Source organism: Vipera ursinii (genome assembly GCF_947247035.1).
Source record: "Vipera ursinii genome assembly, chromosome: 12".
NCBI lineage: Eukaryota > Metazoa > Chordata > Lepidosauria > Squamata > Viperidae > Vipera > Vipera ursinii.
Genome location: NC_139525.1, coordinates 13,283,607 through 13,294,588, shown reverse-complemented (window position 1 = coordinate 13,294,588; position 10,982 = coordinate 13,283,607). Strand labels below are relative to the sequence as shown.

At 50.2% G+C, this 10,982-nt stretch overlaps 2 protein-coding genes across 5 annotated transcripts in view; both read right to left on the bottom strand.

Moving 5' to 3' along the window:
• Positions 1-1,483, bottom strand: part of RAB39B (RAB39B, member RAS oncogene family) — a gene marked incomplete at its 5' end in the record, with an annotated part of 10,883 nt that extends 9,400 nt beyond the window's left edge. The window contains one exon of the mRNA XM_083371867.1: positions 1,269-1,483. Coding sequence (XP_083227993.1) covers positions 1,269-1,483 — 215 coding nt within the window. The remainder of the gene's footprint in view (positions 1-1,268) is intronic.
• Positions 1,484-6,333: 4,850 nt separating this feature from the next.
• LOC310646029 (synaptotagmin-like protein 2) overlaps positions 6,334-10,982 on the bottom strand; it is a 49,823-nt gene continuing 45,174 nt past the window's right edge. For all 4 annotated transcript variants that reach the window (XM_083372200.1, XM_083372203.1, XM_083372202.1 and 1 more), the window contains exons 16-18: positions 10,487-10,586; positions 8,247-8,452; positions 6,334-7,655 (exon numbers count right to left, since the gene is read on the bottom strand). In XM_083372200.1, coding sequence (XP_083228326.1) covers positions 7,510-7,655; positions 8,247-8,452; positions 10,487-10,586 — 452 coding nt within the window. In that variant the 3' untranslated portion in view covers positions 6,334-7,509. The remainder of the gene's footprint in view (positions 7,656-8,246; positions 8,453-10,486; positions 10,587-10,982) is intronic.

Sequence of the window (10,982 nt, the reverse complement as noted above, 5' to 3'; positions counted from 1 at the left end):
CGGAGCGAGGGACACACACACACACACACACACACACACCCGAGCCCGGCTCACCTGAACCTCTCCTGGCCGGCGGAGCGAGGGACACACACAGACACACACACACACACACACCCGAGCCCGGCTCACCTGAACCTCTCCTGGCCGGCGGAGCGAGGGACACACACACACACACACACACACACACACACACTCTCGAGCCCGGCTCACCTGAACCTCTCCTGGCCGGCGGAGCGAGGGACACACACAGACACACACACACACACACCCGAGCCCGGCTCACCTGAACCTCTCCTGGCCGGCGGAGCGAGGGACACACACACACACACACACACACACACACACACGAGCCCGGCTCACCTGAACCTCTCCTGGCCGGCGGAGCGAGGGACACACACACACACACACACACGAGCCCGGCTCACCTGAACCTCTCCTGGCCGGCGGAGCGAGGGACACACACACACACACACACACACACACCCGAGCCCGGCTCACCTGAACCTCTCCTGGCCGGCGGAGCGAGGGACACACACAGACACACACACACACACACCCGAGCCCGGCTCACCTGAACCTCTCCTGGCCGGCGGAGCGAGGGACACACACACACACACACACACACACACACACACACACACTCTCGAGCCCGGCTCACCTGAACCTCTCCTGGCCGGCGGAGCGAGGGACACACACACACACACACACACACACACACGAGCCCGGCTCACCTGAACCTCTCCTGGCCGGCGGAGCGAGGGACACACACACACACACACACACACACACCCGAGCCCGGCTCACCTGAACCTCTCCTGGCCGGCGGAGCGAGGGACACACACAGACACACACACACACACACCCGAGCCCGGCTCACCTGAACCTCTCCTGGCCGGCGGAGCGAGGGACACACACACACACACACACACACACACACACACACACTCTCGAGCCCGGCTCACCTGAACCTCTCCTGGCCGGCGGAGCGAGGGACACACACACACACACACACACACACACACACACCCGAGCCCGGCTCACCTGAACCTCTCCTGGCCGGCGGAGCGAGGGACACACACACACACACACACACACACACACACTCTCGAGCCCGGCTCACCTGAACCTCTCCTGGCCGGCGGAGCGAGGGACACACACACACACACACACACACACACACACACGAGCCCGGCTCACCTGAACCTCTCCTGGCCGGCGGAGCGAGGGACACACACACACACACACACACACCCCCGAGCCCGGCTCACCTGAACCTCTCCTGGCCGGCGGTGTCCCAGATCTGCAGCTTGATCCTTTTGCCGGGCTCGATCTCCACCAGGCGCGAGAAGAAATCCACGCCCACGGTGGGGTCGGAGACCTGGGCGAAGCGCCCTTCGGTGAAGCGGCGGATCAGGCAGGATTTGCCCACCGTCGAGTCCCCGATGACGATCAGGCGGAACTGGTAGAGCCAAATGGCTTCCATCGTCAGCCGGGGCCGGCCGAGGAGAGGCCCGACGCCGCTTGCCGAGCTCCGGGATGCAGCGCCGCCACTGCTCGGGGGGGGGGGGCGGCGCGGAGCCCAGCAGAGGCCGAGGAAGAGGAAGAAGAGGAGGAGGAAGAGGAGGCCGATCCTGGGCCCGATCCGGCTGCTGCCGCTGCTGCTGCTGGGAGGGGAGCGCGGTCCCCGCCCCGGCCTCTGGGCGGCCCTCCTGCGCCTCGGGGGCGCCTGGTTGTCCTCGCCGGGGCCGCCCCGATCGCCTCTCGCGGGGGAAGCGGCGCCGGAGCGGGCGAGCCTCGCGGGGAAGCCCGGCGAAGGCTGGAGGCACCGGCTCGGCCTCCTCCTCCTCCCTTCCCCTCGAGCGAGGATGCGCTCAGCCCGGCCGGCTTCGGGGAGGCTTCCCACGTTCAGGGCCCAGCCCTTCCCGCAAAGCGGCCCACTCGCAACCGCGCGGGGGAGAAAAGACCCTCCTTCCCCTCCCTCCCGGGCGCCCTCAGCGACGCTGCCTGGACGGCCTGGACCCCGCGAAGGCGCCGACGACCCGCCGGGCCCGAGTCACGGGTCGCGACGCGCGTCTGAACCCGCTCCGGGGAGTGGGACGCATGCTCCGAAGGAGGCGGGCCGGCGGATGCGCTGAGCCAGGATCGCTGCCTTCCCCCCCCCCCCCCCCACACACACACACTTTTTTGTGTGTGTGTGCGTCAAGGTCTTCGGCCCGCGACGGGGGGGGCGCCCCGGTTGGGGGAGCGGGCGCGTCCCCACGATCCCTCCCGTGTCAGCCGAGCGAGCGAGCGAGTCGGCGGGGCCAGCCGGCGGCCCCCTTCCCAGCCTCCCGAGGAGATGCTCGGAAGATGGAGATGCAGGCGAGGGGATGATGGCAGCGGCGGCGGCAGCGAAGCGTCTGACTCATCCCGCTGGCAGCAGCAGCAGCAGCCGTACCGTATAGCCCCGAAGAGAGGCTCCTCCGCCTCTTCCCACCCTCGCTACCGAATGGTTTAGAAAAGATCTGGCAGCAGAAAACAGGCTCTCTGCGGCCCCCCCCCTCCCCATTGCCAATTATGGCCCAAGCTGAGATAGATATGCCCCACAGCTTTCTTTGCCACCCAAATGCCCCACGGATGCGTTTGACTCCCAGCCCTCCTTCTGGGAACGATGGGGTGGGTGGGGGGAAATCCAGCTGTTTTGGAGGGGGCCCTGATTTCAGGACGCGGTGGCTCAGGGGGTTAGGACGCTGAGCTTGTCGATTGGAAGGTCGGCAGTTTGGCGGGTCGAATCCCGAGTGCCGCATAGCAGAGTGAGCGCCTGTTACTCGTCCCAGCTTCTGCCAACCTAGCAGTTCGAAAGCACATAAAAATGCAAGTAGAAAAATAGGGACCACCATGGTGGGAAGGTAACAGCGTTCCGTGCGCCTTTGGCGTCTAGTCATGCCGGCCACATGACCACGGAGACGTCCTCGGACAAGCGCTGGCTCTTCGGCTTTGAAACGGAGATGAGCACTGGCCCCTAGAGTCGGAAACAACTAGCACGCATGGGGGGGGAACCTTTACCTTTACCTTTTACTGATTTTGGGGTCGGCCTTCCCTCGTTGGGATGACTCTGGGATGCCCAATTGGGCACTTTCAAAGAGGGAAGGCCTTGACTAAAGACTCCCATCCATCCTTTTCCCCTGCTTGAGCAGGTTGAAAAACCTTGCGGTGGAATTCATTTGGTTAAAAGAGGATATCAGCTCAGGGTTGAAATGAGGGGTCTTTGGTGCTTGCTGAGCTTGGCTGCTTTCAGGCCGATGTTTCCTTTCCCAGCTAGGTAACGTTATCAGTGGTACTGTAGTCATCGTTCGTTCCATTCCCATCCTTTTTAAAAAAAAGTTTGCTCCAGCTCAAAGCTTCCTGCTTTGGAGCAAACTCTCATTTCTGGTCACAGGCCTTCAAATGAAGTTCTAACCTGGTCTCAACTATCTGAGCTCAGGACGGTTGTTTGTTAATCTTGGGTTAGGATGACCTGAATAGCAGAAGCTGCCTTCTTCCCCCCCTCCCCCCCCCAGCCAATTAGCTGGTGGATCCATTTCGTACAGGACCATAGACAGCAACTGACGGATTCTGGGCTGGTGGTGGATAAGCTGTTTCCCCTTGCTGGACAGGTTGAAGTTGAACGTAGGACCTTCTAAATTCTCTGCCACGGATCTAGAACCCTTCTCAGCCATAAAAAGCTATTTTTGGTTCTCTCTCTTGTGTGTGCGTCTGCATTTTAAAGTCAGTGTTGATAGTTCCTGGACAAGTCTCTGCCGTTTTCTTGGCAAGATTCCAGAAGTGGCTTGCCATTGCTTTCTTCCTAGGGCTGAGGGACTGACTGGCCCAAAGTCGCCCAACTGGCTTTGTGCCTAAGGCGAGACTAGAATTCAGGATCCTCTGGTTTCTAGCTGGTGCCTTCACCATCCACACCATCACATCATCACACTGGCTCTGTCCTTTGGTTCTAAGGCAGAGGAAAACAATATTTCTTCTCTCAACTTCTGTGGAACTAAAACGTCTTTTTCTACGCCCTGCCAGAGAGCTCAGGCTGATGCAGAGTGGAATTCAGGGTGATGCTGGCCGTTCCCGTTTTTTATATGATGCCGCGCAGTAAGACAAAGCAGAATTAATTTGTTTATTTACTTACTGGGCATAGATGCAGCCCTAAGCATAAATGACCTCTTTAGTGATCTGCATTCAACTTTGCCTGGCTGGTTTGAAACCCAGGGACGGCCTGCTCAGAACTTCATACTCTTGAGAGTTGCAGTATGTGAGGTTTGTATCAAGCCAACAGGCCTTTCCAGCCACAGCCCCCATCCTCTGCTACCTGCTTCCCCTGGAAACAGGGTGTCAAAAATGTTAAGATAGCACATTTGGTCTAGTCTAGTGGTTAAGGTACCAGGCTGGGAAGTGGGAGTTCTAGTTCCAACTTAGGCATGAAAGCCAGCTGGGTGACTTTGGGCCAATCCCTCTTTTTCAGCCCAATCCACCTCTCAGGGCTAGTGTTGTGGGGGAAACGGAGGAGGAAGGTGTGTTGATACATTCACCACCTTGAGTTATTTCTAAAAAATAATAAAGGTGAGATATAAAGAAACAAATTACACCTGGGTGATACACATAAAAGGAAGCTAGGGCTTTGATTACAGTCACAGCCACCATCTTTGCTATTGTTTTTTATTCCCCTCTCTCTCCAGACCCCACTGCTCAGAGCTATGCCCTTTTGACCTTGGTTGGTAGTTGGTGACTGGTCACCGTTTTGGTTTACAGGACATGATATGTTTCGTTTTGTCCCATCTCTCTTTGTGGATCTAGGATTCCCTGTTTCCATTCTTTATTGCATAGCTTGTTCATTTTTAACTGGGCATAAGTCTCAGTAAACTGAATGGGCTTTGTTTTTGAGCAGGAATGGACAGAATTTTAATCTTAACATCCACACAGTGGAGATTTTAGAATAGAATAGAATGGAGCTGGAAGGGACCTTGGAGGTCTTCTAGTCCAGCCCTCCCCCCAAGCAGGAGAACCTATACTATCTCAGACAAGTGACTGTATAGCCTCTTGTTAAAAATCTCCAGTGATGGAGCTCCCACGAATTCTGGAGGCAAGCTGTTCCACTGGTTGATTGTCCTCACTGTCAGGAAGTTTCTCCTTAATTCCAGGTTGCTTCTCTCCTTGATTAGTTTCCAACCATTGTTTCTTGTCCTGCCCTCTGGTGCTTTGGAGAATAGCTTGACCCCCTCTTCTTTGTGGCAGCTGCTCAAATACTGGAATACTGCTATCTGTCACCCCTGTTTCTTCTTTTCTGTAGGCTAGCCAGAGCCAAGTCCTGCAGCCATTTTTTGTATGTTTTTATACAAAGCTTTCTGATGAACAATGGAAGATGTGCGCCACTTCCTGGCAGATAATCAAAATTGCAACAATAAAGAAAAAGCAAGAATTGTTTTCACAGTGCAGGATCAATGCATTATAGATCTCTGTTATGTCGGAGGTTGAAAAAAATCTAGATTGAAGTCCACGCATCTTACAAGTTGCTAAGGTCAAGAAACATTTCTCCAAGTCCTGACCATGGAAGGAATAGTTAGCTTATTAAGTATTTCCCACATTTGCAAGTAAAACAGTTCCAGGATTTTAAGGTTGCCCAATAAAATGCACCATGTTGGCCTACACTACATGGGCTCTCAAGATGTATTTCCTATTGGCAACACTGATGTAGGAATGATGGGGCTGAAAACCCAAGGTATCTGGAAGGTACATATTGCATTATTGAAGGTTAATATTCTTTTCAACTTGTATCAATGTGGTATCCCTATTAAATATTGATGCTATTCGAATTGCACATTAACATTATATGATAGCATCACCCACTGATCTATTCCATTCCACAAAGCTTAATTTCAATTAATTCAGCTTTAAGTGAAGCAAAACATCAACTAAAGAATACATAGATGGGCTTTACTGTTATTCAGGAGGAAAAACCTGAAATCCAACTATTAGGGACATAAGGATATAAGTTCTCGGAAAGAGATGGCCGACCTACTCAGTTGCAGCAAAAAACCACCAAGACACTTGTGTCAAAAGGTTGAATCATGGCATCTTGACCAATTTTGTTAATCTTTAACAAAGATTAACAAAGGTCGGTCCAGTTGCCCTGATTCAACCTTTTCACACCTTTGGCTTGGACCTGGGGTCCTCAACCTTGGCAACTTTAAGCTTTGCTGCCTGAGCAATTCTGGGAGTTGAAGTCCACAAGTCTTAAAGTTGCCAAGGTTGAGGACCCCTGGCTTGGATGATTGAGTCTTCATTGACACACACCAAGACACTTTTGACATCTTAAAGACTAACACATTTATTATGATGTGACATTGTATGGACTGTAGCCCGTTTCATCAGATACATAAAATATTATCCCAAGAACAGACCTTTTTAGATAACCACAGTTCGTAAGGCTGGGTTGTAAGAAAGAGAGGAATAGCAAACACAGAGCATTTTTTTAAGTGTGCTTAAAAGTAATGGCCAGCAGAGGGTGATCAGCCATTCATTAAAGAGTTCCCAGCTCACAATGAGCAGATTTATCACAGCCAATGTATTTAAAAAAAACACAAAAAAACCAACCAGCCTGCTGAAATGCTACCTTTAGCTTTGAAATCATCCTGAAAAGGAATGTTCTGATTTAAGTTGCAAGTGGAAAGTTAAAATCCTGCTAAAGAAAAATGAAGTTCTGTTTTCCTCTCTTGAGTTCCTCTGTCTGTCTGTCGCATAAGTCTTGTTATCCCTTCGCTCACTTAGCAAAGCAAGCGTCCGTCGATTGTCAGATGCCGGCCTTGTTTTCTCAGGTTCTAAGGAGTGAGGTGTGAAATCGTAGAATTTCAGAACAAGTTTCATAATAGTAAAGAGCAGCGGAAAGAATGACCAAGAGACCTTGCCATCGTTGGAGCTGTCCAAGGTGAGACTGGATGGCCATCTGCCAGGAACACTTTAATCTCGGTTCCTGCCGTGAGCAGGGGTTGGTGGACCTAGCAGACTTTCAAGGGCTCGTTCAAGTCCACGATTCCATCCTGGCTCTTAAGTGATCCTAGCATCACTTGGAGAAGGTTTCCTTCTTTGGCTCGGAGTAAAATCATTCATCTCCAACAGCTTCATCGCAGTAGAGAGTTTTTAAGAGGTGCACAGTGAGCTGGTTGGGGGAGGCTTCGTCTAACCACAATTCTAGTTCAGCTTCCCATGGGAGGGAAAGCAAAAAGTGGTTGCGTTAGTCATCTCCACCCCACATCTCCACCTCTTCAGCCCTGGCTCTTAAAGTCAACCTCTGTGCCGCCGATGTATAGAGTGGCTCTCCCAAGCCTTATGAAAACGAGGTGTGATGCTAGCACCTTTCCTCTCAGATCAGTGTCTTCCTTAATTTTTGGCTCCCTTGAAGTAGCTCTTTGCATTCTTATGTACCTGACGGCAAATCAAAGCTGGCCTCTCTGTGTGTTCTCCCTGCCACTTAGCTGAACTCCAGACAGGTCACTTCAACTTGCTTTTCCCAGCCAAGGAGCGCAAAGGGAGCGAGCCTTCGATCCATTCGTTGGGCGTTGACCTCATTTCCTGCCAGAAGGCTACTTCCTCTTGCGTGGAATCCATCCAGTCAACAGCAATTCCATAGCTGAAGCCTGGTCCAAAGCAAGAAGCAATAGAACACTTTAGAAATGATAAGTCTTGAATGTGAGTCCAACTCTCAAGCATTCCTCTTTGGGGGTCAAAACTAGGCAAGATCCATGGATGGATTTTGTGGGGAAAAAACAACCCCAAATCATCATGGTAATTGCAACTGCAATTGCCAACAATAGCTGCTTTGCACCCCATATTCCTCCTCTTTTACTAATCCAAATTAGTGTTCTATTTGCACTGGGAAAACCTCCAGACTCTTGAGTGTGTCAACTGCTCAACTAACAAATGAGTGGTACATAACCTATTCCTCTTCCCCCCACAACCCCACCCTTAAAAGAGACTTGCCTCCCCATCTCCATCTCCACTCTGCCGTAAACCTCAATCATTTCAATGTTTTCCAATTTAATTTTTTGTTAAGTGCTTAGCCATCTCAGTGGTTTCTACCACCACCACCTGTGTATCTGTACATCCCTATGTAGCTGCTCGCCGCAGTAACTTTAAGCCTGCAAAATTATATATTTATATTACTGGGCAGGTGTTCTACTATGGGAGAATGAAAATGAAGCAAAAAGATGCAGGCACCATTGACTTACCTGTCCCAAGTCCTAGCCGGATCCCCCCGAGAAAGTGATTGGTTAGCTTTTCGTGATCCCAGACCGTCAGTTCCACGCAGGCATCTTTCAGATCTTCCGTGTGAAATCCGTCATACACAATGGTGTGGTTGAAGACAGGATTGGAGTCTCTCTTGACAATTCGGGTTTTTTGATAACTTTTCTTGCTGGTGTCTGGAAGCACGTAGCTTAAAAAGAAGAGACCAGCATTTTAGCTCTGGTGGAAACAGGTGCTTTCTGATATTTAACATTTTCTTTTATAAAGTTTTTATTAATTTTTTTCCTTCACACAGTTCAGTAGTACTTATTCAACCAACGTGTTGCCTGAGTTTATCATTCACTAATACAGATTTAATTCCTAATCCTTTGTTCTTTTCTCCAGCCATTGATAAAAGAAGTCCCAAGTTTGAAAGTGTTCTGTTTCTTCTTTTCCTTTCAACCTCCAAGCAAGTCTGTCCAATTCCGCACATTCTATATTTTTTTAAATTATTTCTTCCTCTGGTGATATTCCTTCATTTTCCCAGTGTTGTGTGAATATGATTCCTGCCACTGTGATCACATGTAAAATCGAGTACATACTTTGTTTATCAATCTTTTCTGGCATTATACCTAATAAAAAAAGTTCAGGTTTAAAATCTACATGTTTTCCCAATATCTGATATTTAACATGTTCTTTGCTGTTTTCAAAGAGTTATTGGCCTCTTTTGCTATAACAGTCCAGCAAAATAATTATTAACCCCCTCATTATTAACCCCGTATGTGATAAATAGGGTGACTACTCTAATGGAGAGTGAATTGACTAAGGCTAGGTTCATAGCCATATCAAAATTCAATATAGAGATTTCCTGGTTTGGTAGATCAGGGTAGTCCTCGACTTACAACAGTTCATTAAGTGATGGTTTACAATTACAACAGTACTGGAAAAAAGTGACTTATGACCATTTTTCACACTTACAACCATTGCAGTATCTCTCCCCCGCCCCGGTCAGGTGATCAAATTTCAGAGGCTTGGCAACTGACTCGTATTTATGACGGTCGCCGTGTCCCAGGGTCATGTGATCCCCTTTTGCGATGTTCTGACAAGCAAAGTCAAGGGGGGGGCAGCTTCACTTAACCAGGTTACTAACTTAAGCAACTGTGCTGAGTCCCTTAACAACTGTGGCAAGAAAGGTCATAAACCTTCGCCCAGGTTTGTCTGGTGCGCCAGCTGAGACCCTATCTGGACCTGGATGCCTTGCGTACAGTCACCCATGCACTTGTGACCTCTCGTCTTGACTACTGCAACGCTCTTTACATGGGGCTGCCCTTGAGAACCACTCGGAAGCTTCAGCTGGTGCAGAGTGCAGCTGCACGAGTGCTTTTGGGGGTCTCCCGATACTCCCATATTACACCTCTCCTCTGTGAGCTGCACTGGCTTCCAGTTGCCTTCCGGGTGAAATTCAAGGTGCTAGTGATGACATACAAAGCCCTACATGGCGTGGGTCCGGATTACCTACGGGAGCACCTACTGCCGGCGTCAACATCCCTCCGTCCTGTGCGCTCCCACAGAGAGGGCCTCCTCAGGGTGCCACCGGTCAGAGAATGTCGGCTGGTGACCCCCAGGGGGAGGGCGTTCTCGGTGGGTGCGCCAATCCTTTGGAACCGCTTACCAGCTGAAATCCGGATGGCCCCCGACCTTCGCTCCTTCCGGCGTGATCTAAAAACTTATCTATTCCAACAAGCCGGCCTGGCCTGATGGATTTGGGTTTTAAAATTATTCTTACTTTATTGCTTTATTGTATTCTTACTTTATTGCTCTGTACACCGCCCTGAGTCCTCCGGGAGAAGGGCGGTATATAAATCAAATAAATAAATAAATAAAATAAAATGGGGCAAAAGTCACTTAACAAAAGCCTCACTTAGCACCAGAAATTTGGGGCTCAGTTGTGGTCGTAAGTCAAGGACCATCTGTATAGCTGTTCTTCAACCAAAGTCCTTAGATTATTTTTGCACAATTTCTCACGTCAAAATTGGGCATGTTTCCTTACCTGGGTGTCCTCTGAGCCTGCCACCTCTGCAATCAATCTCTGACCTCCTCCAGGATTTGCATTGCCTCGTCCAGCCCACCTTGATATTTTCATTTTTTTTTCAAATACAGTTGCTCAAAACGTGAACTTAAATCGGGCATCGATTTAAATCGGGCATCGGAGGAAAGATCGGAGCCCCAGAAATGGCACACCTACCATTTCACAAAGGAGTCTACTCCAGAAGGGCGTAACTGTGGGAGATCTTTGGTATCCTTCACCCAAATGTGAACCTCTCCAGACGGGGGAATTTTGCGTCCTGCCATAATGTATCATGAACATGGAAAGTGAATAAATAATGCAAGAACATCCATAAATTTAAGAATATTAGAAAACGGGTGATTGAATCTAGCTCATTTTCCCCCCAATCTACATCCTTCCAGATTTTGTAGGCGTTTCAATCACTCCAATTTCCAGTCCATTTGGCCTCTGTTTGGGTATAATGGACCTCCTTATGTTTTCTATAACACTGAAACATCTGGGAGTGTCTGTTCCAGCTACTTGTTCTCAGATAGAATCAGGAAGCTCCAGATTTGGATCCTTCTTGCACCGGCTTCACCTTGTGAAAATATAAAAGCTTGTTGCGGACACTCTCCCAATGTGACTGCAACAGAGTGAGGGAGGGGCTTAAATCATCACCAAATGTCTATAGAGC